This window comes from Perca flavescens, chromosome 1 (assembly GCF_004354835.1).
Source record: "Perca flavescens isolate YP-PL-M2 chromosome 1, PFLA_1.0, whole genome shotgun sequence".
NCBI lineage: Eukaryota > Metazoa > Chordata > Actinopteri > Perciformes > Percidae > Perca > Perca flavescens.
In genome coordinates this window covers 39,893,755-39,919,007 of record NC_041331.1, presented here as the reverse complement: position 1 = coordinate 39,919,007, position 25,253 = coordinate 39,893,755, and the positions used below count along the sequence as shown (strand labels likewise).

General features: G+C 39.7%; 1 protein-coding gene across 1 annotated transcript; it reads right to left on the bottom strand.

The window, feature by feature from the left end:
- Positions 1 to 12,148: 12,148 nt before the first annotated feature.
- LOC114555825 (beta-1,3-galactosyltransferase 1) lies at positions 12,149 to 13,360 on the bottom strand. Its single transcript, XM_028578585.1, has one exon. It carries the CDS (start codon positions 13,358 to 13,360, stop codon positions 12,149 to 12,151), a length of 1,212 nt encoding a protein of 403 aa, XP_028434386.1.
- Positions 13,361 to 25,253: the final 11,893 nt, after the last annotated feature.

Genomic DNA, 25,253 nt, shown 5'->3' with positions numbered 1-25,253 from the left:
CCATTTTTCTCTCAATTTATATGGTAGCTTCAAGACAATAGCACGCATGTTGGATGGCATATTCATCTCTGCCATATAGCTGATGTCCTCCATAGCATTACAGCAGACACGTAAAAACAAAGCAAAAGCTTGCAAAGCTTCAATATCTTCTGATTTTACTGATGGCCATCCAAAAGCTTTCTCCATGTAGGCAGTGGCTATTTTTGTTCATTTCAAAGCGTTCTTTTAAAAGGGTCCTTGCTCTTTGATATCCTCTGTCTGGTGGCATGTGTTGACAGCTCTTAACCAGCTCCCTTTGGTTGTCCTTTGGTATACTGCTCCAAAAAGTATAAACAGTCTATGCTGCTAGCAGCCTTTCCTTCCACTCCATGCTCAAATGCTCTGATAAATGTGCTATACTCAAGAGGATCTCCATCAAAACTTGGTATATCTCTTGGAGGTAATGATAATGAAGAATGTTGTTGCACTAGCAGAGCAGTTATTTCATTTTGTCGTTGCATGATGGAAAGAAGATTGCCTTGGTCAACATTAGTTTGCATCAGGTCAACACGTTGAATGGGTTCCTTTGTGTCATGTATTGCATGAGATGTTTCCTGAAATATTTGAGGAATGCTTGGTTGGGGATTCAGAGCATAAACTTTTGGTCCAACATGCTTTGAAAATGTCTCCTGGTGTCGTGCTCCCATTGATATGGCAGTTTTGTTGCCTCCTATTGGTGGAATATTCAACTGATGATTGGAATAGTTAGGCTGTGCCTCCATTAGCACTGCCGCATTACTGCCTCCTGTTGGTGGATGATTGAATTGATGATTGGAATATGTAGGCTGTGCCTCCATTAGCACTGCCACATTACTGCCTCCTGTTGGTGGGTGATTGAATTGATGCTTTGAACTTTGTGGAACAAATTCCATAGCAGAGAGTCTGAAAGAAGATTTACGTTTAGAACTTCTCAGATAAGAATTCATTCCATCTGAATGAGCTCTTGAGCTCTGCACATCAGATGCTCGGTACACATTAACCTTTGCAGTTTGAACAGCAATTTGACTTTGCAATTCCAGCAATTCCTTTTTCTGTCGGATTTGCTCCTCCTGAGCGTCCAGCTCATGTCTTTCTTTAAGGGCAGCTGCCTTTGCAAGGAGAGCAGCCCTTTCCGCCTCTGCTTTTAGGCATGCAGAGGAAATTGAAGACCTTGAAGACCTTTGACTGTAACGGCCAGTTGATAAGCCTGTTTTACCACCAACATTAGAAATGCTGTCCCCTGGACCAATGTCATCAGTGACCACAGCTGTGGCAGGTGCAGTTTTGAGCACAGTTTTGTTTAGTGCAGCATCATCATCATCATCATCATCATCATTGTCCCTTTTGTCAAGCAACCACATGTCCATGTTTTGTATTATTGCTTTATTGCTGTGCATTTGTGCTTCAACCCATTCATTTTGTTTTGACATTTCATCCTCAGGTAGCTTTTGTTTCAATGATTCATGAAACTGTTCAATTTCCACACAAAGTTTCAAACACATTTCATACTTTGTTTGTACCTCAGACACATTTCCCTTTGAAAGCATCAGTTGCTTAACTTCCTTTGTTAATTTGTGTAGTTTCTTTATCCTGGAATTCCTTTCCTTTTGATTTGATATTATTTTTAATTCCAATGCTTTGGCCGTTAGTTTGACCGATCTTTTACCACGTTCATTTTCCGTTTCACTTTGACTGACAGCTGCAGACACATCACTCATTTTGATATTGATTTAGAAGAACTGCTGAATACTTTATTAAGAATTGTAGCAGGATGTACCTGTATCCCTTTTGTGAGAAGGCCAATCTCTTCCACACAGCGTAACAATTCTTGTTTTGTCCTACCGTGATTCTTCTGCAAAGCTTTTGCGCAGGCTGTATCTGTGTCCAAATGAGTGGATTCAGCTGGCACGCAATGAATGAAGCGCGGTGTGTCCTTCCACCTGCAGATCCAATAGTTCCGTCCTTTGAAGCTAAGTTTTTCAACATAATGTAGTGGCAATCTGTCCACAAAAAATGCCACTGCAGGGAATTTGAAGCCATTTCCAACTCTTGCTGTTGCAAAAAATGAGGTCCGCCATCGCCGTATAGTTAATTCTTTATTGTAGAAATGTATTTAAAAACACATACAAAAAACTGACTTGCAAGATTAAAAACGAACAGACGAGATCTAAAAACCATCACTATCGCACAGCTGAGGTTAAAAAACTGTGTGGCTTCCCCTGGCTAGATTCTCCCTCTGGCTCACCTGTGATTCCCTTACTACCCTGGCTAATTAGCACATACACACAGGTGCGCAGGTGACGTAACGATCAAACCATTCACACAAACCTACCACCCACACACACACTATCCATGCACACACACCCATCCAAATTGGCTGCAACAGGCACAGTTACTGAACACGGGCTGTGTGTGAGTTTATTTATTTATGTTTTTTTAAGATTATTTTTATGGGGTATTTTTAGGCCTTTATTTGACAGTACAGCTGAAGACATGAAAGGGGAGAGAGAGGGGGGGGGGGGATGACATGCAGTAAAGGGCCACAGGTCAGAATTGAACCCGGGCCCACTGCGTCGAGGACCTCGCAGCATCTCATGATAATATTGTCATAATCAAATACGCCGATGATACAACTATCATTGGGCTGATCAGCTCAAACGATGAATCTCATTATCGCGAGGAGGTGGAGAATGTTGTTCAATGGAGTAAAGAAAACAACTTGCTTTTGAACACTTCAAAAACGGGTGAACTTGTTATTGATTTTTGTCACAATAGGAATCAGTTGCCTATTACTATTCATGATTCTGATGTGCAGATTATTGAGAAATGTAAATTTTTGGGTGTGACTCTTTCTCATGATTTGAATTGGATCTCTAATACGACTAATATTGCTAAGAAAGCGAGACAGCGCCTTTTCTTTTTACGTAGGCTTCGAGAGTTTACTCAAAATACTAAGATTTTATGGAATTTTTACTTTTGTGTAATTGAGAGTGTCCTAACCAGTTGTATTACTGTGTGGTTTGGTAATCTCACTCAAAAAGAGAAGATGGCTTTGAATAAAGTGGTTCGCTCAGCCAGCAGAATTATTGGCTGCACTTTTCCGCTCCTGGAGTTCACATATAAAGCTAGACTCTTGAATCGAGCTTTGCAGCTGGCTAATGATGCCTCAGGCCATCCAGCTGGGGCTTCCTTTGAGATGCTTCCCTCAGGGAGAAGGTATCGTTCTGCCAAATGTTCTACTGATCGCCATTTACACAGTTTCTTTCCACAAGCTGTGATTGCTTTGAACAAAACATCTTAAACTAGGCACTTTAAATTTATGTATGGATTTCATTGTACAGCATTTTTATATTGAGCATTTTTAATATTGAGGCTTCATGTGGCTTTGTTTGTTTTTATGTTGTGTCCTCTGATGTGTTGACTTTGCACTTTGAGCTACTTGCACATTTTTTCCAATGCAGGTTACACTGCAAAATGGCTAATAAAGTGAATCTTAATATTAAAATATTTTACTTTGAAAACCATGTATCTGAATGTATTTGTTCTAAATTTACCTTTTTTGAAATTGCAATATGAAACGTCTTGATTTATAATTTTAAAAGGTGAATTTTAATATTTTTTTCAATGGTCATTTTGATCCAAACATTCGGGTTTAAGGATAAAAAAAAATCAAAGAAGAAAAAAAAACGATTGGTCGAATTCACATCTAAACAAGTTTTTTTTTTTTTTTTAAATCATTCAAATTCAGTTGGTCCGGTCCTGGGTAGCCTGGATGTTACTATCTGAATTATTTCAACTTGAATTTTTTTTAATCTGAATTTCACTAATCGAATTTGAGCAACCAAATACATTTGTTTAAAATAATTTTATTCTAATACTTGAATTTTTGGATCTGAATTTGTAGGTGATGTAGCTTTATTATTATTATAACTTATATTATAACTCTGAGACATTACACATGGCCCTGACAAAACAAACTCAAATACAAACTCAAACTTTCTGAACAACTGAACAACAATAATATGAAAAAGTAGAAACTAGAATAAAATAAATTGAAAACTGAAAATAATAATCGATAATCTTATCGGTCCGTGTAACACTTATCAGTTCAATTTTCTAAGCACAAACGGACATTTGGAAAAACAGAAAAATGGGTTCAAATATCAAATTTCTCATTTTTTTCTTTAAACTGTTTTTGCAATTTTCTGTTTTATATTCAGAGGATCAGAAATTTAGAAAATTACAAAATTGCGTCTGGGTTCCAATTACCCATAATACTGCCATGGTATTCTCTCCCTCGTTCTGCCTAGCTACCCCCCCCACACACACACACACACACACACACACACACACACACACACACACACACACACACACACACACCTCTGACCCCAAAGTCTATCAGTTTGAGCTTTTTTTGGTCCATATGCAGTTAATGACCTGCATATTCAGCAAAGTAGAGGAAGAGAATACCATGGCAGTAGTGAATAATTGGAGCTCAGATGCAATTTTGTAATTTTCTAAATTTCTGAAAAACAGAAAATTGGAAAAAGTTTAAAGATTCAATTTTTTTTATTTGCTGATCTCTCCCACCTAAATTTTTCTAAATTAACTATTGCAGATTTTCGATAAAAACAGGTTCTGGCTCACCTTTCAATTTAGGGCCCTGTGTGAGAGATCAGCAGTCAGCACTCCAGTTTTTCAATTCGCCTTTTTTCCTTTCATCCTCCAAAAATCCACGTCGAGGGTCACCATTTGTTAAGAATATCTAAAAGACGCGTTCGTTCTGATTTCTGGAGGAGGAAGGAGAGGCTGGGGGAATTGAAAGTAAACTAAAAGGTTTAATAAAACAACACGATGAAAACAACAGTCAAAACACAAATGTTACACTGCAGCTGACAGCGGACTGATCTCATGCTTCTCCTTGCTTACTCACAGTGATTAGTGACTAGCAAAAACAGAAACACTTAATTAAATCAGAAGATATTAAAGCTGTTGACCAGGTAAAGACAATGGAAGGGAAAACATCTTAGAAATCAAAGAAAACAAAACCAAATTCAAGTTTCCACACTGCACTTCAAATACTGCACAAGGAATAACTGGTCTCACATCTGTAATGCAGTCAGGTGGGCTGAAATCTATTCTATGGCAGAAAATATCTTTGATCTTGCTCAAGGAAAAAAATGCATTAGGTTTTAATCTCAGAAGAGCTAAAAACCTGATACACACACACTTCAATATATGCTGTCAGTTCAGATGGAGTGAGCACAAAGATCTTTATCAATGTCCTTTCTGTAGTGGAAGATGCAGACTTGTGATAAAAGTCTGAAATACAGATTTTGACAGTTCCTTGTTCAGTCAGTCAGAAAATTTCGGACAAAATCTCAGATCGCTGCTGGTTCATTCTCATGCACCCAGCACAGGCGGCAACGTCACCAAAAACCTTAGCAGGCTGTGGCGCACTCTTGACGTCACATTTGCGCGCCTAGCTTGGCTGCTGCTGCTGTAAAAACTGCTCTTATCCTCCTGAGCATTCTGGCCCTTTAACCGTTGAAACATGAAGGTGACAGATCAGAGGGGAGCCCAGGGTCTCCTTGTGGATTTACCGCTGACCCAATTCTCCTCGCTCCCCTTGGTGGCGTTGGTGTCCATCTCACTGTGCTGGCATTCAAGCGTTACACCCTGTAGGAAAAAGCCATCCTTAGCTTTCCTGGTGTGTCAGCAGGCCCAGGGTCAGGGGGTGGGATCCAGTCTCCCTGCTCTGTCAGGAAACCACCGCAGGAAGTCAGCAGCAGTGATGCTCCATGCTCTCCGTCAGCGTCTGGTCAGATGAACTGGGTCCCTGTAGGCACTCTGCTGGGCTTGAAGTTGAAGTGTGAACATGGATCCTTGTTAGAGGTCGACCGATATGGGGTTTCCCTGGGCGATGCTGATGCTGATCTGGACCTGGACCCCTTAAACAGATGAAGTCATCAGGCTGAATGACTTCATCAGCAGGAATCTGGAGGCTGCTTTCATCTGTGAATAAAATGGCTGTGACAAGCCGACACACTGCCTTGCGAAAGGTCATATTATTGATAGTTTGTCCTTGATTTGTCCATTAATTTCTCATAGAGGAGAAATTTCCTTTGTCATCTGTGTTTTCCAAAGTCCTTAAGACAATGGACAAAAAGCTTTAGTCCATAACACAATAAATGATCCCATCTGTGTGGCCAGCACAGGAGCTTCTACAAATCTTCAGATCCCACCCCATTTTTTATTTTTTGGCAAAATATTTACAACTAGGGAATACAAATAATAAAAAATCAACAAATCATAAAGAAATATCAATGGAAAAGCTACTACCTTGACTCTCTCAACCCAATGATTTCTCAGAGACATCATCAGAAACATGAAAAAGAATAAAAACCAACAAAACAATAAATAGTGCAAGAAGATTAGCTACAGTAAGATCAGAATGCTTAAAAATACAATTAATTTATCTCCATGTGCCTGTTATTTATCATTTTTTGTGAAAAACAAACCAATTTTGAGTCAAGATGCACAAAAATGCCAAATATGCATCTACCAATTTATCCATTGAAAACCCCCTAAGAATCTTAAATTATGTTTGTTACAATTGTAGCTAATGTTAAATTGCTTAAAGTAGCCTAATTTATTTCTCCTTACTGCTGAATTTATCTCCACCCCCCCATTGAACTCTCTTCCCAGGTAGAATGGGGGAGTTGCATCGATGAGAGTGTAAATTCAAACCAAGGCACCTTTTGTCTTTGTTTCATGAGTGTGACTTAAAGAATATGTGTGAAAAAAATCTAACAGCTGCTGTTTTGACTTGCAATGGGCTTATCAATCACTCAGACACAATTCTACTCAATGCAAAAACCAAAAATAATATATAAAAAAAATAAAAATGAAATGCACTTATCTCAACTACCTGAACCATTGAGCAACAAACATTAATTCACAAAAACTCTGAGCAGACATTTTGCTCCCATTTTCAACTGCTGCTCATTCATGCATTCACTGAGAAACTCCACTGAAACTTTAAAACATTTCCACATCTTTCATAGGTTCAGGGTCGGCGCCCCACTCTTCAAAAGACATTCATACCGATTAAACCATTTCCACTATTTCATCCATTCTCACTGATCCACCCTTTTCCACAAAAATCAAAACATCTTATTTACACTTTTTCACAAACCACACACACGCAGCATGAGTCGCTGCCGCAGACTCAAATCCCAACACCACAATTCAATCCTCCGTGCCTTCACAAAGACTAATTCTCTGTCGCCGTCCCCCGGCCTTTCTATTTAAAACTGATTCACTGGTCTAAACCCGGTCGAGATCAAATCGATCCTCTAATATATGGGGTGCCGTTTGTAAAGCGGCTCCCTCTGAAAATAACAGCAACATTTTGTCACATTTAGCTTCAAACAATGTTTAAAAAACTGGTATGAATTTTTAAGGGTCACTTTTTAGCACATTTAGAACAATATTTGTCAACTTAGAGATATTTTAAATAGTTAAATCTAAACATTAAATGTTACACCTAAATGTTAAATTTAAATATAAATCTAAATATTAAATCTAAATATTAAATCTTAATCTAAATCTAAATGTTAAATCTAAATCTAAATGTTAAATCTAAATATTAAATCTAAATCTAAATATAAATGTTAAATATAAATGTTAAATCTAAATCTAAATATACATGTTGAATCTAAATGTTTCGGGTGAAACTAAATATTTAGCTAATATGTAAATTCAAAATACCGGTAACCGGAAGTACCAAAATAAAAGCTCGAGGAGGTCAGTGTGTGTTTATAGTGTCAAATAATGAATAACAAAACATCTCATCCGGGGAAATGGACTCTTGGACATGGATTATCGTGATAATAACTACCTAAATAATAAACACGTTTGGAGAAACTGTATTTGAAGAGTACTTTGAGTTTTTAGTGTCACTTTTATGAAGGGGGCGAGACTTATGACCTGTAGCCACTATAGCCAGCCACGAGGGGGCTCACTTTGACTGATCTGTCATGTTCGCTTGCATGAAGGCCAGCAAGAGCCTGACCAGGTACGGTAATGTTGGCCATGGTCACGCTGCGAAAATGTCCAACGAATCGGCGTTAGCCGAGAACATCGGCAGAGCCGTCCTGGCGGCTATTCAAACTTTTTCAACAGCGACAGCAACCGCCTCAAAACATAACCTGTTAAAAGACCAAGGAAAGCAAAGTTTTAGACTACAACCAAGGCACATGTTCTCAAACTTGTGAGATGGTAATGTAAATACTCTTCTAACCCCTAACCCTATTTCTCCAAACGTGTTTATTATTTAGGTAGTTATTATCACGATAATCCATGTCCAAGAGTCCATTTCCCCGGATGAGATGTTTTGTTATTCATTATTTGACACTATAAACACACACTGACCTCCTCGAGCTTTTATTTTGGTACTTACGATTACCGGTATTTTGAATTTGCATATTAGCTAAATATTTAGTTTTTAACATTTAGATTTAATATTTAGATTTATATTTAAATTTAACATTTAGGTGTAACATTTAATGTTTAGATTTAACTATTTAAAATATCTCTAAGTCGACAAATATTGTTCTAAATGTGCTAAAAAGTGACCCTCAAAAATTCATACCAGTTTTTTAAACATTGTTTGAAGCTAAATGTGACAAAATGTTGCTGTTATTTTCAGAGGGAGCCGCTTTACAAACGGCACCCCATACTAATACTGCACGCAAATCAAACGCTGTTACCTAGTTAGTGCACTTCATATTTAAAATGTATCATCAATCACAAAGCGTTACACTGACCCTTATCTCACTGTTGTTAAAAAGTTAAAAAGCAGTAACTTGTTCCCTGAACTAAACGGAGATAAGACTCCAGTCAGATAACCTACACGTCCTCATACCTGAGCGCTGTTCCTGAGTGCTGTGACGTGTCTCAACACGTCTCGCACAGAAAGAAAGAAATAGTTTCCCGAGTAATTTTCTGTTCCTCATGCTTCGGAAAACCGGCTGGGATACACAAATGTCACAGTTTGAGCTCATTGTGCTTAAAGTAATTGTTTAAGGCCGCAATATTTCTGTGGTGACACACTTGAGGTTTTCTTTCTGTTAATAAACAAACTGCTTCAACCACCTTTGTCAAATATTAACAAGGATTACTCGTTTTACTCTACCGCTTCTAAAGAAGAGGATAAGCTACGTAAACAACAGACAATTCAAACGTTTCCTTCATATCTGTAAGCTGCGTTCAACAGCCCTGCAGTCGAGAACAGAGAGAAGAGTAGAGTTTCTATACCTTTTATTGTCGGGTGTGACTCAACTTGTAGGTGTTCCCAAAATGTTCACAACTCCTGAAAGTGGAGAGCTCATCAGACCCGACGGTTAAGATACTATAAGTGCCTCCTTTTCTCTCTTAAACGAGGAGATTAACTCAATATATATATATATATATATATATATATATATATATATATATATATATATCACTTTATATAAAACATATGCATACAATGCACGCTTTACTCTATTTTCTCCATATTTTCAGTATTTGTAAAACACTGGATTTAATGCTGTGTTTTGTAATTTATGTTATTATGAATGTGTGAATGTGCCTCCAACTTTACCTTTGAGGTGAAAGTAAAAGGTGGTGTTGGACTGTCCCGCGTTATAGTGATAGGTGTTTCCAATATTTTGTCCTCCCTATTTACATCCACGAGGAGAGCAGAATATTACAAACACCTCTGAATTAAAAACACTATTTAATGAACTGACTGTAGAGACAGTGGATATTGTAGCAGCTATATTTGGATGCATTTAGAGCTGCAGAGATTAAACGATTAGTTGTAAATGAATCGTCAATTATTCAGATTAGTCGATTCATCAGTTTGAGTTGATGTTAAAAAAAGGTAAGAAGTCTCTGATTCCAGCTTCTTAAATGTGAATATTTTCTAGTTTCTTCACTCCACTGTGACAGTAAACTGAATATAAATCAGCGTATGTTATCAACAGACTTCTGTAAAATCTAGGTAAACCTGGGTGCTCCGGTTTCTTCCCACCATAAAGACATGCATGCTAGGCAACTAGGAGTACAGTTGAAAATTAGCCGACTGGCTAACACTGGCGCATTTACAGAAATGTTGATTAATGTGCATTGTCCTAATCAAATAATGGATTTACCCTGCAGAGATCTGAGGAGCAGTTAACCATAGTCCTCAGAAATCCACCAGAGTTTACAACGCCAACACAAAGACAGAGGACATACAGTTACACTTTACTTGAAGCTATCTACATGAGAGTCACATGACACGGTCATGAACATGCATAAACATTATACACAAGTCATAAACGTTTATGACATAACGCTTCTTTTAGTGAGTGTCATTAGGGTTAGGGTGAGGGGCCATCCACACGGAAATGTTTTGCACCGTTTGGGCCGACCGTCCAGACGAATCCTGCAAACGCACTTTTTTGAAACCTGGTCTCAGGGTGAAAAAATCCGAAAACGGCTCTCGTTTGGGTTCGTATGGATGGTGAATACGGATCCGTATCGATGATGTCATCGCCACACCCCTCTTTTACACCCTCTCCCACGGCCGCTGACGCCCACAACTGCGGTGAAGCTAAGCTAAGCGAGCGTGTCCCATCTCCATGGTTACACCAGCTCACTTCATCTAAATACTGTGTCTCTGCTCCCTGACCCTTCCCTCTGGATTCTACACAAGATATATTGCTAACGTTATGTTGCCAACGTTAAACATCGCTAAAGTAGCTGACCTCTCCAGCAGCAAAGTAACGTTAACGTTAGCTACTATGGCTATCTGTTTATAAAGTGGAAGTAGACAACTTATCAACTAGCTAGCTAATCTGTCTGCTTATCAACTCCTTGAACGGATTATAGTTAGCGCGCTAACGTTAGCTCGCTACTAGTGCGCTGCAATCATGCAAAATAAAAAGCAATCCAACAGCACATTATACAACGTAAACAAAGACACGTTTTCTTGCATTTTCTTCATAAAATGAGCAGTGGTGAAAGGTATTATAGTCCACGGATGTATTAAGAGAACGTTATAATCTAGCTAGTCATGTTATGATGGGAAGTGGAAGTGACTATGCTCTTCTCCGTTTTTTGTGAATGTCTGTAGCAGAAACAGCGCCGCCTATAGGCCTGGACTATGAAGTAGCGTATTGAGTCATTTACAAGTGGATTCGTTTGGACGCAACTATTCTTGAAACGAATCCAGGGAAGACGGGTAAAAAAAAGATCGTTTTGGTACGTGTGGACGGGGCCTTAGAGTCCATGTTTCATGACTGTGTCACGTGTTCATGACAGTGTCATGTCACTCTTATGTAGATACCTTCAAGTAAAGTGTTCATAGTGTACATGCATTAATCGATTAGTTGTTTGGTCTATAAAATGTCAGAAAATGGTGCCCAAGATGACCTCTTCAAACGTCTTGTTCTTTACACAACTGAAAGATATCCAGTTTACTGTCACAGAGGAGAGAAGAGACTGGAAAAATATTCATATTTAAGAAGCTGGAATCAGAGTTTCTTTTTTCTCTCGATTAAAATAATAAAAAAAAAAAAAAAAAGACCCAACACTCTTAATACATATGAAGCTCAGTGCAAATTCTTCCGGGAAGACTTCTAAATTACTGCAATCGCCACTGTCTCTCCCTAAAACTATTCAGCTGTTAAGAGGCGTTCACTCTTCAGTAAACCAACCAGAATTGGCCACGGAATTGATGATCCAATCACAGCATGACATCCTGCTTTAAATGCCTTCTCTCCTTGCTATCAGCTGGCTTCTCTGGCAAACGTGCAACCCTCCTCCTCCTCCCCTTCCACCTCTGGGCATCGTCAACAACTGTAACCTGAGTCCCTTTCCAGCAGACAGGCTCCTTCGTTCGGTCTCTGGGTTCCCTCTCCGCCATCACCAGTGTCTGGCTTCTCTACCCCTTTAAATATTTTAATGATCCCCAAAGACTCTGTACATTTCATATTATGCTTATTTACAATAAATATTTGCATACCTGCAACGAAGTCTCTCCTGATTGAATTAATAGTTGACAACAATTTCGAATAATCTTTTGCGGGTCCAATCAGCAGTATGTACCCGGTTTTTTAAAGTCTTTCCACTCACTCACACGATCAGCGTCTTTATTTGTAGTGGTGGCAATGAGTCGGGAGTAAGAGCAGCGATTGTACCCCACAGGATTCACTTGGAAATATCCCCAGTTTGGGGGGTCGGTGGGAGGGATGCCCAAGTGCTGCATACACAACCCCAAATACACGTCCTCAATGTAAAGAGCAGTAACGTGTCTGGAAGCCTGTATGAGCTTTTTAGGGAGGTCGATAGACAAAACGTAGCCCAGACCCAGGGCGTAACGCGGGTACTGCGGCTGAGGAAAGAGCTCCACAGGTATGAACCACTTGGAGTTTGGATCTCGAAGGACCGCGGCTCCTCTCGCCACGAGTCCCGTCATGTAGTTTGTCGTCGGGGCTTTTAACAGCATGCTGACGAGATTGGGCACGTTCAGAAACATGTCCGAGTCGATCTTCATGGCGTACGGGACGCCGGCGGCGGAGCAGTGGGCGTCCAGCCACTCCAGCATCACCATGGTCTTGATGGTCAGGTTCTTGTAGCAGTCCAGGAAGTCGCTCTGGATCAGGTCTCGGTGCTCGGCGCTCTCCTGCAGCAGCTGCTCCTGGAGCTGCGCCGCCCCGTCTCCGGAGTGCTTCCCCAGCAGGAAGAACAGCGTCACCACTTTGTCGAGAACCGGACTCTCGCCCCCCCAGGTGCTCCGGATGACGTCGCGGTGCGCCCTGTTGGAGGGCGCCACCGGAACCACGAGGACCACAAAAGGCTTCTCCTGCTCGCATTTCTTCGGCTCGTTTATGATAAAGTGGTACTCGTAGGGGTATTCCACTACGTACGGGCCCGGGGATTTATAAGGAACAGGTGTTGCCGGCTCAGCTTTTGGTTGGCCCATCTGCTGAGTCACCACCGAAGCATTTGTAGTCCTTCGAGTCGTGTCTGTCGCCACTGACGATGTGACGATCTCAGTTTGAGGAAATGCAGTCTCAGTCGATTTAGATGTAGGTGCGCTCGTGGTAACACCAGCTGTGTAGGAAGCTAGATTTTGTCTCTGGCTTATTATACGATGCCACCATTGTTTTGGGTTCAAGAGCATTTGCTCTTTGTTTGTGCTGTAGAGAAAAAAAACAGCCGCCAGCACCAGGATGAGGAGGAAACCCTTGCGCCAGGAACTACACCATCTCGTTTTCTCTAGCAGTTTCCCAGTATTCGTCATGGCCGGGCTGACAGCAGAGCTAGAACAAACAAAACAGGTTTACTCATGGACCGGTACTTTCCTTCCATATTTCCATCCTATGCCACTTCATACTTCAACATTTCTGAAGCAACGACATTCACCTGACAGCTTTAGTTACTTCAACTTTGTCTTTTGGTTGACCATGCACGTGTTGTCCTTCTGGGTCAAAATTAACACTTCATTTTAATATTTTGACACATTTTCTGACGTTTTTGTCACTTTTTTTTCCGCACTTTTTTCAATGTTTTTGTCACTTCTTTTGTCACTATTTTCAATGTTTTTGTCACTTCTTTTGTCACTATTTTCAATGTTTTTGTCACTTTTTTGTCACTTTTTTCAATGTTTTTGTCACTTTTTTTTGCACTTTTTTCAATGTTTTTGTCACTTTTTTTTTTGCACTTTTTTCAATGTTTTTGTCACTTTTTTTTGCACTTTTTTCAATGTTTTTGTCACTTTTTATTCACACTTTTTTCAATGTTTTTGTCACTTTTTTTTGCACTTTTTTCAATGTTTTTGTCACTTTTTTTCCCACGTTTTTGATGCTATTTTTCACTGACACCAAATTATTACCAATAGTTTTATACGTATTTTTGGAATTCATGGTCAATAAATCTCATTTATAGGAGATTATACTAAAATCTCCTATAAATACTGAAATGATGAATGATTCTGACTAATATTAGAGGAACGTATGTTGGTGGAGAATCACAGACGTGTGGATGTCAAAGTGGAGTCTAGTTTTGAAACCATTTAAATTTTTTTCAAATGCTATAAAATTGAATACCCACAATTCAATGAAAGTAGTAATCGAGTACTTGCAATTGCACTTGCAAATTTTGGTTAAAAAGAAACCCATATTTCTGATACAGAAGTTTCGAGAACGGGTCAAATTTGACCCGAGGACAACATGAGGGTTACTGACTCAAAATATTAACTAGGGCTGGACCCGAATATTCGAATATTCGAATATTCGTTTGGTGGGTTGGTATTCGATTTTAAAATTTGACATTCAAATTATTTTTTTTTATTTTGGTTTATTTATTTTCTGCATTTATCTCTCGTTCACACTCCAGTCCAGTTGGTGGCGGTAATGAACATTTAAGTTGGTTTGCCAACCGCCAATAAACTACAAAGAAGAAGAAGAAGAAGAAGAAGACGAGACTGTCGGTATATGATGACGCCCACTTTGAGCATTTAGCAAGCTGGGCAGAGAAGCTAGCGGGTATAAGTTAGCAGCAGGTTTGATATTCGCAGGATATTCGTTTTCGACCTACCCCCATTCAGTGTCTTCAATAAAATTCCACTACATTACTAGTGTAGTATGTTGAGGATAGCTTAGGACACTGTATCAAAAAAAAATCACAATGGTATTTGTTGTCGCTACCATCATATTTACAAGCGAAAACAGCACTTCAATCTACGTTCTGGCTGTTGGCTGAGTTAGGGACCGTCTACAAATTACATTACTCAGGCTGGTGACATAGACTAGGCCTACTGGGATTTTTCAGGAAAGAAATCACCAAAAATCTATAAAAAGATATTTTCTCATTATGATTGCTGTAGTAGTTGCCAATGGTGGACTACCAGTTACTACAGGTCACATTTTCTTCATACGTCATATTATAGTGAAACGGGAAGGAATTAAAAGTTTACAATATTCACCAAAAATCAACAAAAATACATTTTCTCATTCTGATTGCTGTAGTAGTTGCCAATGGTGGACTGCTAGTTACTACACATCACCTTTTTGTCATATGTCACATTATAGTGAAACGGGATGGAATTAAAAGTTTAAAATATTCAGCAAAAATATTTTTGAGAGAAAATTGAGTCCTGATATATAAGTTGTTGTTTCAGGAAACCATGGCCTGTAGTAAGTAGCAGTGAGAGTTTGGTAAGGACTACAGCAATCTGAATGAGAAAAAAATATTTCATTGAATTTTGGTGAATATTGTTTAGAGAAAATTGAGTCCTGCTTCCATATAACTTGTTGTTTTAGGAAACCATGGTCTATATTAAGTAGCAGGAAGTGACTGGGAAATATGAGGGCAATCAGAATGAGAAAAACTAATTAGGGCCCAAGCACCGACTGCGGCGAAGGCCCTTTTAAAACTGAAGGAATTATTATTTTTCCTTTGTCCGGCTAATTAATCGCCTTTTTGAGGGGCTTAACATACTCAAAAACTCACCTAAATTGGCAGTCGCATCAATTCTGGTGAAAATGTACGTATTCTAAGGGTTTCTGGGATAGGCGCACAAAAACGGCTCGCTAGCGCCCCCTACAAAATAAAAAAAAATTGAGCCCCTGCAGTGCGTTTGACGTATAGTCACAAAACTTGGTACAAATATGTAGCATGTCAAGACTTACAACAAACATCATTGGAGCCATACCCTACCATTTAATTGGTAATTGGAGCCCATACTACAGCAATCAGAATGAGAAAATGACTTTTGGTTGATTTTTGGTGAATATTTTAAACTTTTAATTCCATCCTGTTTCACTATAATGTGACATATGACAAAAATATGACCTGTAGTAACTGGCAGCCCACTATTGGCAACAACTACATCAATCAGAATGAGAAAATGTATTTTGGTTGATTTCTGGTGAATATTTTAAACATTTAATTTCATACTGTTTCACTATCATGTGACATATGACAAAAATATGACCTGTAGTAACTAGCAGTACACCATTGGCAACTGCTACAGCAATCAGAATGAGAAAATGTCTTTTTATAGAATTCTGGGGATTTCTTTCCTGAAAAATCCCAGTAGGCCTAGTCTATGTCAACCTGAGCAATGTAATTTGTAGACGGTCCCTAACTCAGCCCACAGCCAGAACGTAGATTGAAGTGCTGTTTTTGCTCGTAAATCGGTAGCGACAAGAAATACCATTGTGATCTTTTTTTTTTGATAGTGTCCTAAACTATCCTCAACATACTACACTAGTAAAGTAGTGGAATTGTATTATATTATATTATAAATATATATTATTATAAATGGAAAACTGCTTCCCGTTTTTCCGTTGTGATTCGGCCAGAAACTTCAACGTTGTGAGGTGAAGAGATCGTTTTGGAATATAAAGCTTGGATATTACATTTCTTTGGACTCTTGGGGATTTATGAAAATCAAGTTTTGGTCAAAATACCACTTTGTTGCTGACAGGACAACGACAACAGGTATGCATGCACTCTCGGCGGCGCAGATTACCGCTGAATTGTTTTATTTTCTGTTACTTTGTAACAGTTGTGTACATGGCTGTATATTTTGAAGATTTAATGCTTTAAAGTTATAAAAACGCTCATGAGTGGAAGTTTTATCGAGGTTACAGCGACGCCCCAGTCACAGTGTCCCGTTGACTGGACGGTGATCCTTGAGAGGTTAAAAGTGTATTAATTTTGAACGCGTCTGGCCTGTCTGTCTATATTGCACCAAATACGACACTGCACTTCCTTGTGAAGTCGTTTGGATGAAAGGTTCTCAAAATAATCAAAATGCAAACAGACAGACAGACACATAAAGATTCCTGCCTTTATTAGAGATAATAATATGTTAAGCCCCCTCTCTCCGAAGCTTCGAATATTCGATGCTCATTACTACCGAAGCTTCAAAGCTCAAAAAATGGTATTCGGACCAGCCCTAATATTAACACAAGTTTAAGTTCACAATACGATTTTGTCGCCATTGTTTTTTTTTTTACAGAATGAGCTGCAAACAAATGAAAATATAGTCCTTTATTTATATAAATTGTGCAAAACAACAGATGTGTCCTCAAAATGTGTATTGATGTGTATCAAAAGTGCAACTGAAACTGTATTTTATCTTAAATAACAAAAATGAAATGACAAATTATTAATTAGATCTTTAAAAATAAATCCCACATCAAAATAACTGCATAAATAGGGAGAAATCCGTTCAAATAAATGAACTAAAGAGACGTAGTGACGTCTGAAGTCAAACAAGTGAAATCAAAAGTAGATTACGCCCTAGGACGTTTAAAAACTATCTATCATACTATATCATAGTGGGGGGTCTGGGTGTCCTCCCCCAGGGTTATTTTGAGCGTCAACGACTTCATTTCCTGTATTCGGATACTTTTTTATGCACCAATTTACAGTGGAAATCCCTTTATTTAGCCTATATGAAGAAGAAAAACACAGATAACAATTTAAAATATATCAAAAATAAAAAAGAAAGTATGTTGTTGCGTGTCATTTTTAAGTGAGTATATGGAAATCCTGAAGCTTTCTTATTGGGTATACTGCGCACACCTGCGTATGACGTAGACTACACCACTCGTCTAATACAAACTACATTCCACTTCTAACCGTGGTGTTGTCTTCCTGTCGACTGATTAACTTGTTGTCCATCCAGGTCAAAATTTACTTTATTTTGGCGTTTTTCCTGATGTTTTTGATGCTTTTTTTTTAATGCTTTTGACGCTTACAAATAAAATAAAAATTGTCACTTTTTTCAATGCTCTTCTTAAATTCATGGTCAATAAACCTAATTCTTTAGTTAAAAAAAAAGAAGATAATATGAATTCTTTTGACTAACAGTTCAGATCAGAGGCTGTTGAGTGACTGACAGACTGGTTTATGTCAAAGTTTAGTCAGGATACTGTTTTAAAACCATTTAAATTTTTTTTTCAAATGCTATAAAATTGAATAAAACAACTAAAATCCAAATCCTTAATTAATAAAAAAAAAAAAAAATATCTGCGTAGAATGTTGCATGGCTTCCATACAACGTGCATGCATCCAAGTTATTTTGGGGCAATGTGGTTGTAAGTAACCCATATTTCTGGTATAAAAAAACTTTTATACCAATTATTTTTTCAATTTTGCCTCAAGGTCAACAAACAAGGTCCGACTCATCTCAAACAAACCAGAACTGTGATCGCTTTAACTTTTGACATGTTGCATAATGTGTTTGTCCTCTCCTACTTGTGTATCGTACAGTATACTGGTATCTTTATACCGTTACTTGTAATGTTTTTGTAACCTGTACCGAGGGAGTACGGATGTAAATTTGCATTCTTGCTACATCTGGCATCTTTCCATTTTGTATTTTATACTGTTCATTAATGTGCTTTGTCCCTGAAATATAAATCAACTTATATTTTTACACTGCAGTACTACTTTTATAAAGTAAAACGTCAGAGTACTGGGAGTAAATCTATTTTTGCTTTCAAATTAATTTAAAAATAAGTATTTGATAAAATTCTCGTTAAAAAAGTGTTCGTCAGCGTCACAGGCTGCCCCTCGTGTCACTTAAGAGTTGTTTTACAGGTTAAAGGTTGGTGTTTTTGATACATTTTCAACTTTTTGATCAAAAAACTCTAACTCCTGAGGTTCCCCAAAGCATCAACAGCTGCCGTCCATCTTCTCCGCTTCCTCATCCGACAGAAACACTTCACCAATACGGAAACTGAAATGTTAAACGCTCACATACCTTCGTCTTTGCTTAGAAAAACCGTCCTCCAGCATGTTGACTCTCCCGTCTTATAGACGGCTGCTGTTGTCCCTTTAGGTAAGCAGCAGAAGAAAACGTTAAAAAATCACTGAACAGTTCACACTTTGAGGCATTCAGTTGCAGTTAGGTGTGACCCTTACCTGCTCACGTCAAACTGGAGCAGCAAAGAACATTACAATCATATCTCCACACGATTAGCTCTGATGCTTTCATTGCTCTAGCAGACGAGTGGCAATAGAGCCCCTGGCCCGATCAAGTAACCACGGTACTGTGTTTTTCTTTCACCTGCATTTAGCCACACCTTTGTTTGCTCCACCCCTTCTCCTGTTTTGCCTCAAAGCAAAAGCCAAGCTGGAAATCCTCCAGAGACTGAGAACTGCTTTTCTTGGCTGACACCTGTGTGTGTGTGTGTGTGTGTGTGTGTGTGTGTGTGTGTGTGTGTGTGTGTGGGTTTGTGTGTGTGTGTGTGTGTGTGTAATTATTTTCATAATACAGGTTTTACAGTGGTCTCTCTTTTTGTTACACACACAGATACAACTATACTAACTCATAACATCTTTGGTGTTGGGGAGAGTGTGTGTGTATGTGTATGTTTATGTATGTATGTGTGTGTGTGTGTGTGTGTGTGTGTGTGTGACCTCTGAAAGACGTTGGTTTAAGTTTTAACCCTTGTGTGTTGTCCTCGGGTCTAATTTTAACCGTGAACAGAAATATGGGTTTCTTTCAACCAAATCGCCCCAAAATAACACGGATGCATGCACGTTCTTCGCGGGTAAAATTAAGGATTGCTGTCATTGAAATTTTGGGTGTTTTATTAAATTTTGTAGCATTTGAAAAAGAAAATGTGGACATTCTGTGATTCACTCAATGTCCTTTGATCTTAACTATTAGTCAAAATAATTCATAATTTCTTATTTTTAACTAAAAATGTAGCTATAATGTCATATAAATTAGGTTTATTGACCATGAATAAAAAAAAATGCGTGAAAATCGCAAAAAAGCGACAGTTCATTTATTAATTTTTTTGACCCTAAAGGACAACAAGGTTTGTGGTCAACGGGAAGACAACACAAGTTAACTCACCAGCTCGGTTTTTATCCACAGGTGCACTCGCTCTCACAGCCATGTCGGACTGGCGTGGACATGTTTTTGAAGACACGAGATTAGTGCAGCAGGTTTGGCTCTGAAATCATTGACTAACCTGGTTACAAGGAGCCACTGAGTGACTTCGCAGGGCTCACACTGCAGGGAACAGATGTACTGCCCATGAAGGGTATATTGTCTAAAATCTACTGCAGGTACAGTATTTAAAGGAATACGCCACCGTTTGTTGAAATAGTTCTTATCACGGTCTCCCCTGGCTGTAGATCGGTGGGCCAACGCATTTTTTGTCTCAGTGCAAGTAATTAGGTTGTTTTTTTTGTCTTTTGTTGGCTCACTTTTACTCACAACATGCTAACCGGCAACATAGGATTCCATTCACTACACTAAGCTAACTAGCGGCGGCGCTGCCGGTGTTGCACCGGACTAAAACGATGCATGCACAAAAAATGCATCGGCCCACCTATCTCCAGCTAGGGGAGACCATGATAAGCCCTATTTCAACAAACGGTGGCGTATAACTTTAAGTGAAAACAGAACCTGTGTGCTGGTTTTTCATGCAAATATGAGTGTGAACATTTACATGTTAAATCCAGTGCTGGAAGAACATCTTCAGACTTTCCTGCATTCAAAATGTTACTTAAACTTAAAGGTCCAATATGTAATATTTGTATTGTAATAAATCCAAAAATGACACCAATGCCTCATCAGATATTAAGGAAACATGTTAAACTGAAATACTATCTTTTCTGACAACAATGCTAATGTCAGTATTTTTTTCTTTTTGAAATTTACATTCCGTGACGGAATTTATGTTTATGTTTTGATCTGTGTGTGTGTGTGTGTGTGTGTGTGTGTGTGTGTGTGTGTGTGTGTGTTGTTGTTATCAACGGCCCAGTTTGACAGCCAGGCCGGGTTGCCAGATATACCTGTAAAAACGTAACCCAGCGCGCTACAGCTGTAACGGTAGTACAGCCATGAAAGCAGCAAACAAACGAACAGGATCAACGGAGATAGATTCTACATGACATAAAAAAAAGAAAACGCCGTATTTCTAACAGTTGCGTGACCAGAGACGTAACAACCCCCTGGTAAATATTGGAGATGTATTTGAAAGATGGAGACAGCTTAGATCCCAAAAGGACGCAGAGTTGGCTTATTTTCTCCTGAACAGGTAAGCATTAGCTTCAGGCTAATTTATCACAGCTACTAGGGATGGGCATTTTTTGTCATTTCAACATTTGTGTACTCACATTGAATTATATAGCTAGAGTAACCGAGTTGGTTACTCGCAAAAACAGTTGAGACACAGCCAGTAAAGTGATCCCGACTGGTCCTGGCTAACGCCGCCATGCTAACCCTGTTAACTGTTAACGTTACCGGGAGGACCAGGCAAGCAGCCCATGGCTGTTTACAACGTGTAGCCTCTTCAGCGGCTGGAGCCGACAACGGTGAGTTATTTTAAGCCACGAGAGGGGGGCTGTAAATCGGAAAGAGAGGACTGTGAGTTTGCAGTGCGTTTAGCGATTGTTGCCGTAATTCTAAGCCAATGAAGTGTGTTCCGTCGGCAAAGGTAGTGGTATTTTTAGCGTTTCGTATTGTAATTCTAAGCCGAGGAAGTGTGCCTGACTGGCGTGTGGAGAGGACAGTGAGGTTGTTGTGTTTTTAGCCGTTCATACTGTCATTTTAAGCCGAAAAAGTGTGTCTGTCAGTTGGTTACAGAGCTCCGCGTGAGCACGGGCTTTTGACTGTCAATATAGCCAGCATCTACCGTTAGCTACTCGGCTGTGCTGTGGAGTAATGTCTGGCTATGTGAGACTAGCATCTAGCGTTAGCTACTCCGCTGTGCTGTGGAGTAACGTCTGGCTATGTGAGACTAGCATCTACCGTTAGCTACTCCGCTATGCTGTGGAGTAATATCTGGCTATGTGAGACTAGCATCTACCGTTAGCTACTCTGCTGTGCTGTGGAGTAATGTCTGGCTATGTGAGAAAAGCGTCTAGTAACATTGTTGTATATACTGCGGTCGCAGCCTGGCAACCCCCGTGAACTTCGAGTCTGGGCAGGAGGGGGCGGGGGAAACAACTCTCCAGTATTTTGAATTGGTAGTGCAGTAAGTATTTTAACCGCTAGCTGCCAGTATTACACACAATATTACATATTGCACCTTTAAGCTAACCTACAAAAAGTATTGAGCATAATAATGTAGTTCAAGTAGGGCTGTGCAATTAATTGAATTTTGATCGCGATTCCGGCTCCTAACAATCACAATGTAGCTTTAAAATCGTCTTTGTCTTGTGTAAGAATTTTTCCCATCTAGCAGTGAAATTGTATATGACAACCAACTGAATGTTACTTTCTAACCCTGACTCTATTCTAATTCCCTTTACATAATTAAAGACATTTGCAGCATAACTTGATGCAGAAAAGTTCTCCAGAATGCAGAAAATGAAGTGTTTGACGTTGGTGGTGTGTGGAGATCTCACCCTCCCCCCCACCCCCCCAAACCCAAAGTTACACCCTTGACAGCAGTGTTTGTCTATTACAGCACGAGGGACAAATTATTTGCATATTGATCTTAAACAAACAGGTTTATATTTGTTTTGTTCCCTCCCCTCTCCCCCCATCTCTTTGTTTATTCTACATAATATATATTGAAGCACATTTGGTTTTAACAATCTGTTTATCTTTCCCTTTTGGTTCGTTGTCGTCTTTATTCAGTGTGTGTGTGTGTGTGTGTGTGTGTGTGTGTGTGTGTGTGTGTGTGTGTGTGTGTGTGTGTGTGTGTTTTTAGGGCTCACCTTAATACACCTGTAGCTGGAGCTCGTCCAACTTTGAATTCAACAGAACAACCTCACCTCAAGTGACTTAAAAGGAATTAATCCGACCAGTTTTTTTAAAATAAACCTAATGGTCTACTTTAGGGCCGTAGCACAACATTCTGGGCCGTGTAGAAAGGCATTCTCTATGGGCCCCTCTCCGCATCCACAGCTATTCATTCTGGCATCTTTTTGGGCCCTCCTCACACGAGGGCCCTGGGTACTCAGTCTCCATTTCCACCCCCAGTCCGACACCCCTGGTTAACTGCTCCTCAGATCTCTGGTAAATCCAGACAGCTAGCTAGACTATAGGCGTTTTTTCCATTACATGGTACCTGCTCGACTCGCCTCGACTCTACTCGACTTTTTTGGTTTCCATTACGAAATAAAGTCCCTGCTACCTGCAACCAGGTACTTTTTTTTTAGTATCACCTCCGTCGAGGTTCCAAGCGAGCCGAGGCGATACCAAAAGGTGAAAACCTGCAGACTACTGATTGGTCAGAGAGAATCGTCACTGATCACTGCGTCATCATTGGGTCCTGAACAAACCCGATGTTTTTAAATAGTTTAGTCAGCGCTGTTTTTTTTATGCTTCCTCCAGCTTCTTTAGAAACAAAGTTTGTCTTCTGGCTGTGGCAAACAGCCGTATGCCGAGAGTCAAAAACGACACACCTTCGACGTTCTGTGTGTGTGTGTCGCGTTAGGTTAATGGCAGTTTCCTGCGGCGTCGCTATGACGACCAGCCGCGCTCGCTTCACGCATGAGGCGGTCATGGACAGTATATATAAGAATGGACCAACAGACCATATTGCTCTGGACGGAGACCAGTGGAGGATATCAGAAGTCTCTTTCCCGGTGCTGGCTGAGTGTTACTGAGCAGCCGCCAACTGAGCTTGAAGACGTAGATGTGACGTGAGCAACGTGTCTGAAAGTGTGAAGTCTTCTGGTAGCTGTGCCGAGAGAAATCTCAATCATTCCCAATCTCACAGAGACGGAGAGTGTAGGTATATGTAAGGAGATAACATAGACACAGGCTAATTACTGATCACTAACATGCTAGTTAACATTAGTAATTAAACCTTAACAGCTAATGGAAGTCCAAACTGCCTGTGAGCTTCTCCTGTACTATACGGTAATTCCATAACGTGAGCTACAAGGTAATGGAGCCTTTTATACATTGTCGTGTTTCTTTAGAAATAAACAACGGACAAATAGAGTCTTTAAACGCTTCAGATGTAAAGTTATTCGCTGTCAAAGTGACGTCAGAATGAATGGGAGACAATGGGATGCTAACGGGAGGTGATGGCTTGGTAGCATCAAAATGGCGCCATAGGAGGTTTGAGTTCTGAAGCGAAGCTTACCTCCTTGGAGGCGATACGAAATCTGCAATCATCAACCCCCCCCCCCCAATAATTAAAACTGGCCAGTGCACCCCCCTTTTACATAAATAAAGACATTTGCAGCATAACTTGATGCAGAAAAGGCACAAATTGTTGCAGAACATTTCTCCACAATGCAGAAAATGAAGCATTAGACGTTGGTGGTGTGCGGAGGCCTGGCAACGCGAGACTAGACTCAAACTATTCAATCCAAACAAATCAGTCCAACAAGCTCGTTGACTGTTATTTGTTTAACCAGGTCATTCGTGTTTGCAGGTCTGACAGTGACAACAGTGGTAACAGTGATGGGAGGAGGCCGGCGCTGTGTAAATGTTTCAACATATAATAAAGAAACCAGTTTCTTCTCAGAAAGACACCCGATCTAACAGAGGGTCTGTGATACTGGATCATCCATCTCCTGTTTAGAGCGGTTTCTGATTTCTGCCAACAAATTGTTCAGCACAGGTGTGAAGCCGCAGATCACGTTGCATCTCATCAAGTTAAAGAAGAGCTGAACAACAGCTTCAGTTACATATTTGGCATAGATTAAAGGTTATATGAAAGGAATAAATAAAAAGAAAAAAACATGCCACATGTATCAAAACAACAACAACAAAATAGATCAAAATACTAAAAAGAATCCCTCCCAAGTCACTGCCAGTGACCATATGTCAGTATCAGTGGCAAACCACCTTTGTTAAATACTCATGAAGACTTATGCCGCGTTCTATTCACCTCGTAACTCGGGTTTTAACGAGGTCAAAGTCGGAAACATGCCCCCTGACCTCAGATTTTCGAGCTCGGAACTCGGGACAACCTCGCAGTAGCCCGAGTTCAAAATCCAACATGGCTGCCCCCCTGTATCAACAGTTGTGAAAGCTGCAGTAACATAATTATTATAAGCACTTCTGTCTTATTTATGTCTCACTAACTCAGTCGTTCACACAGGCATGTTCAACTTCTATCTGTGGACGTGTTGTTACGCTGTTTTTGCATGCACAAAATTCTCATTGTTATCAACTGGTATTGCTAACTATAGCTAACTGGGCTAAAGCTAACGAAAACAATGACATCTGACTTTAAGCTGCGGCTTCC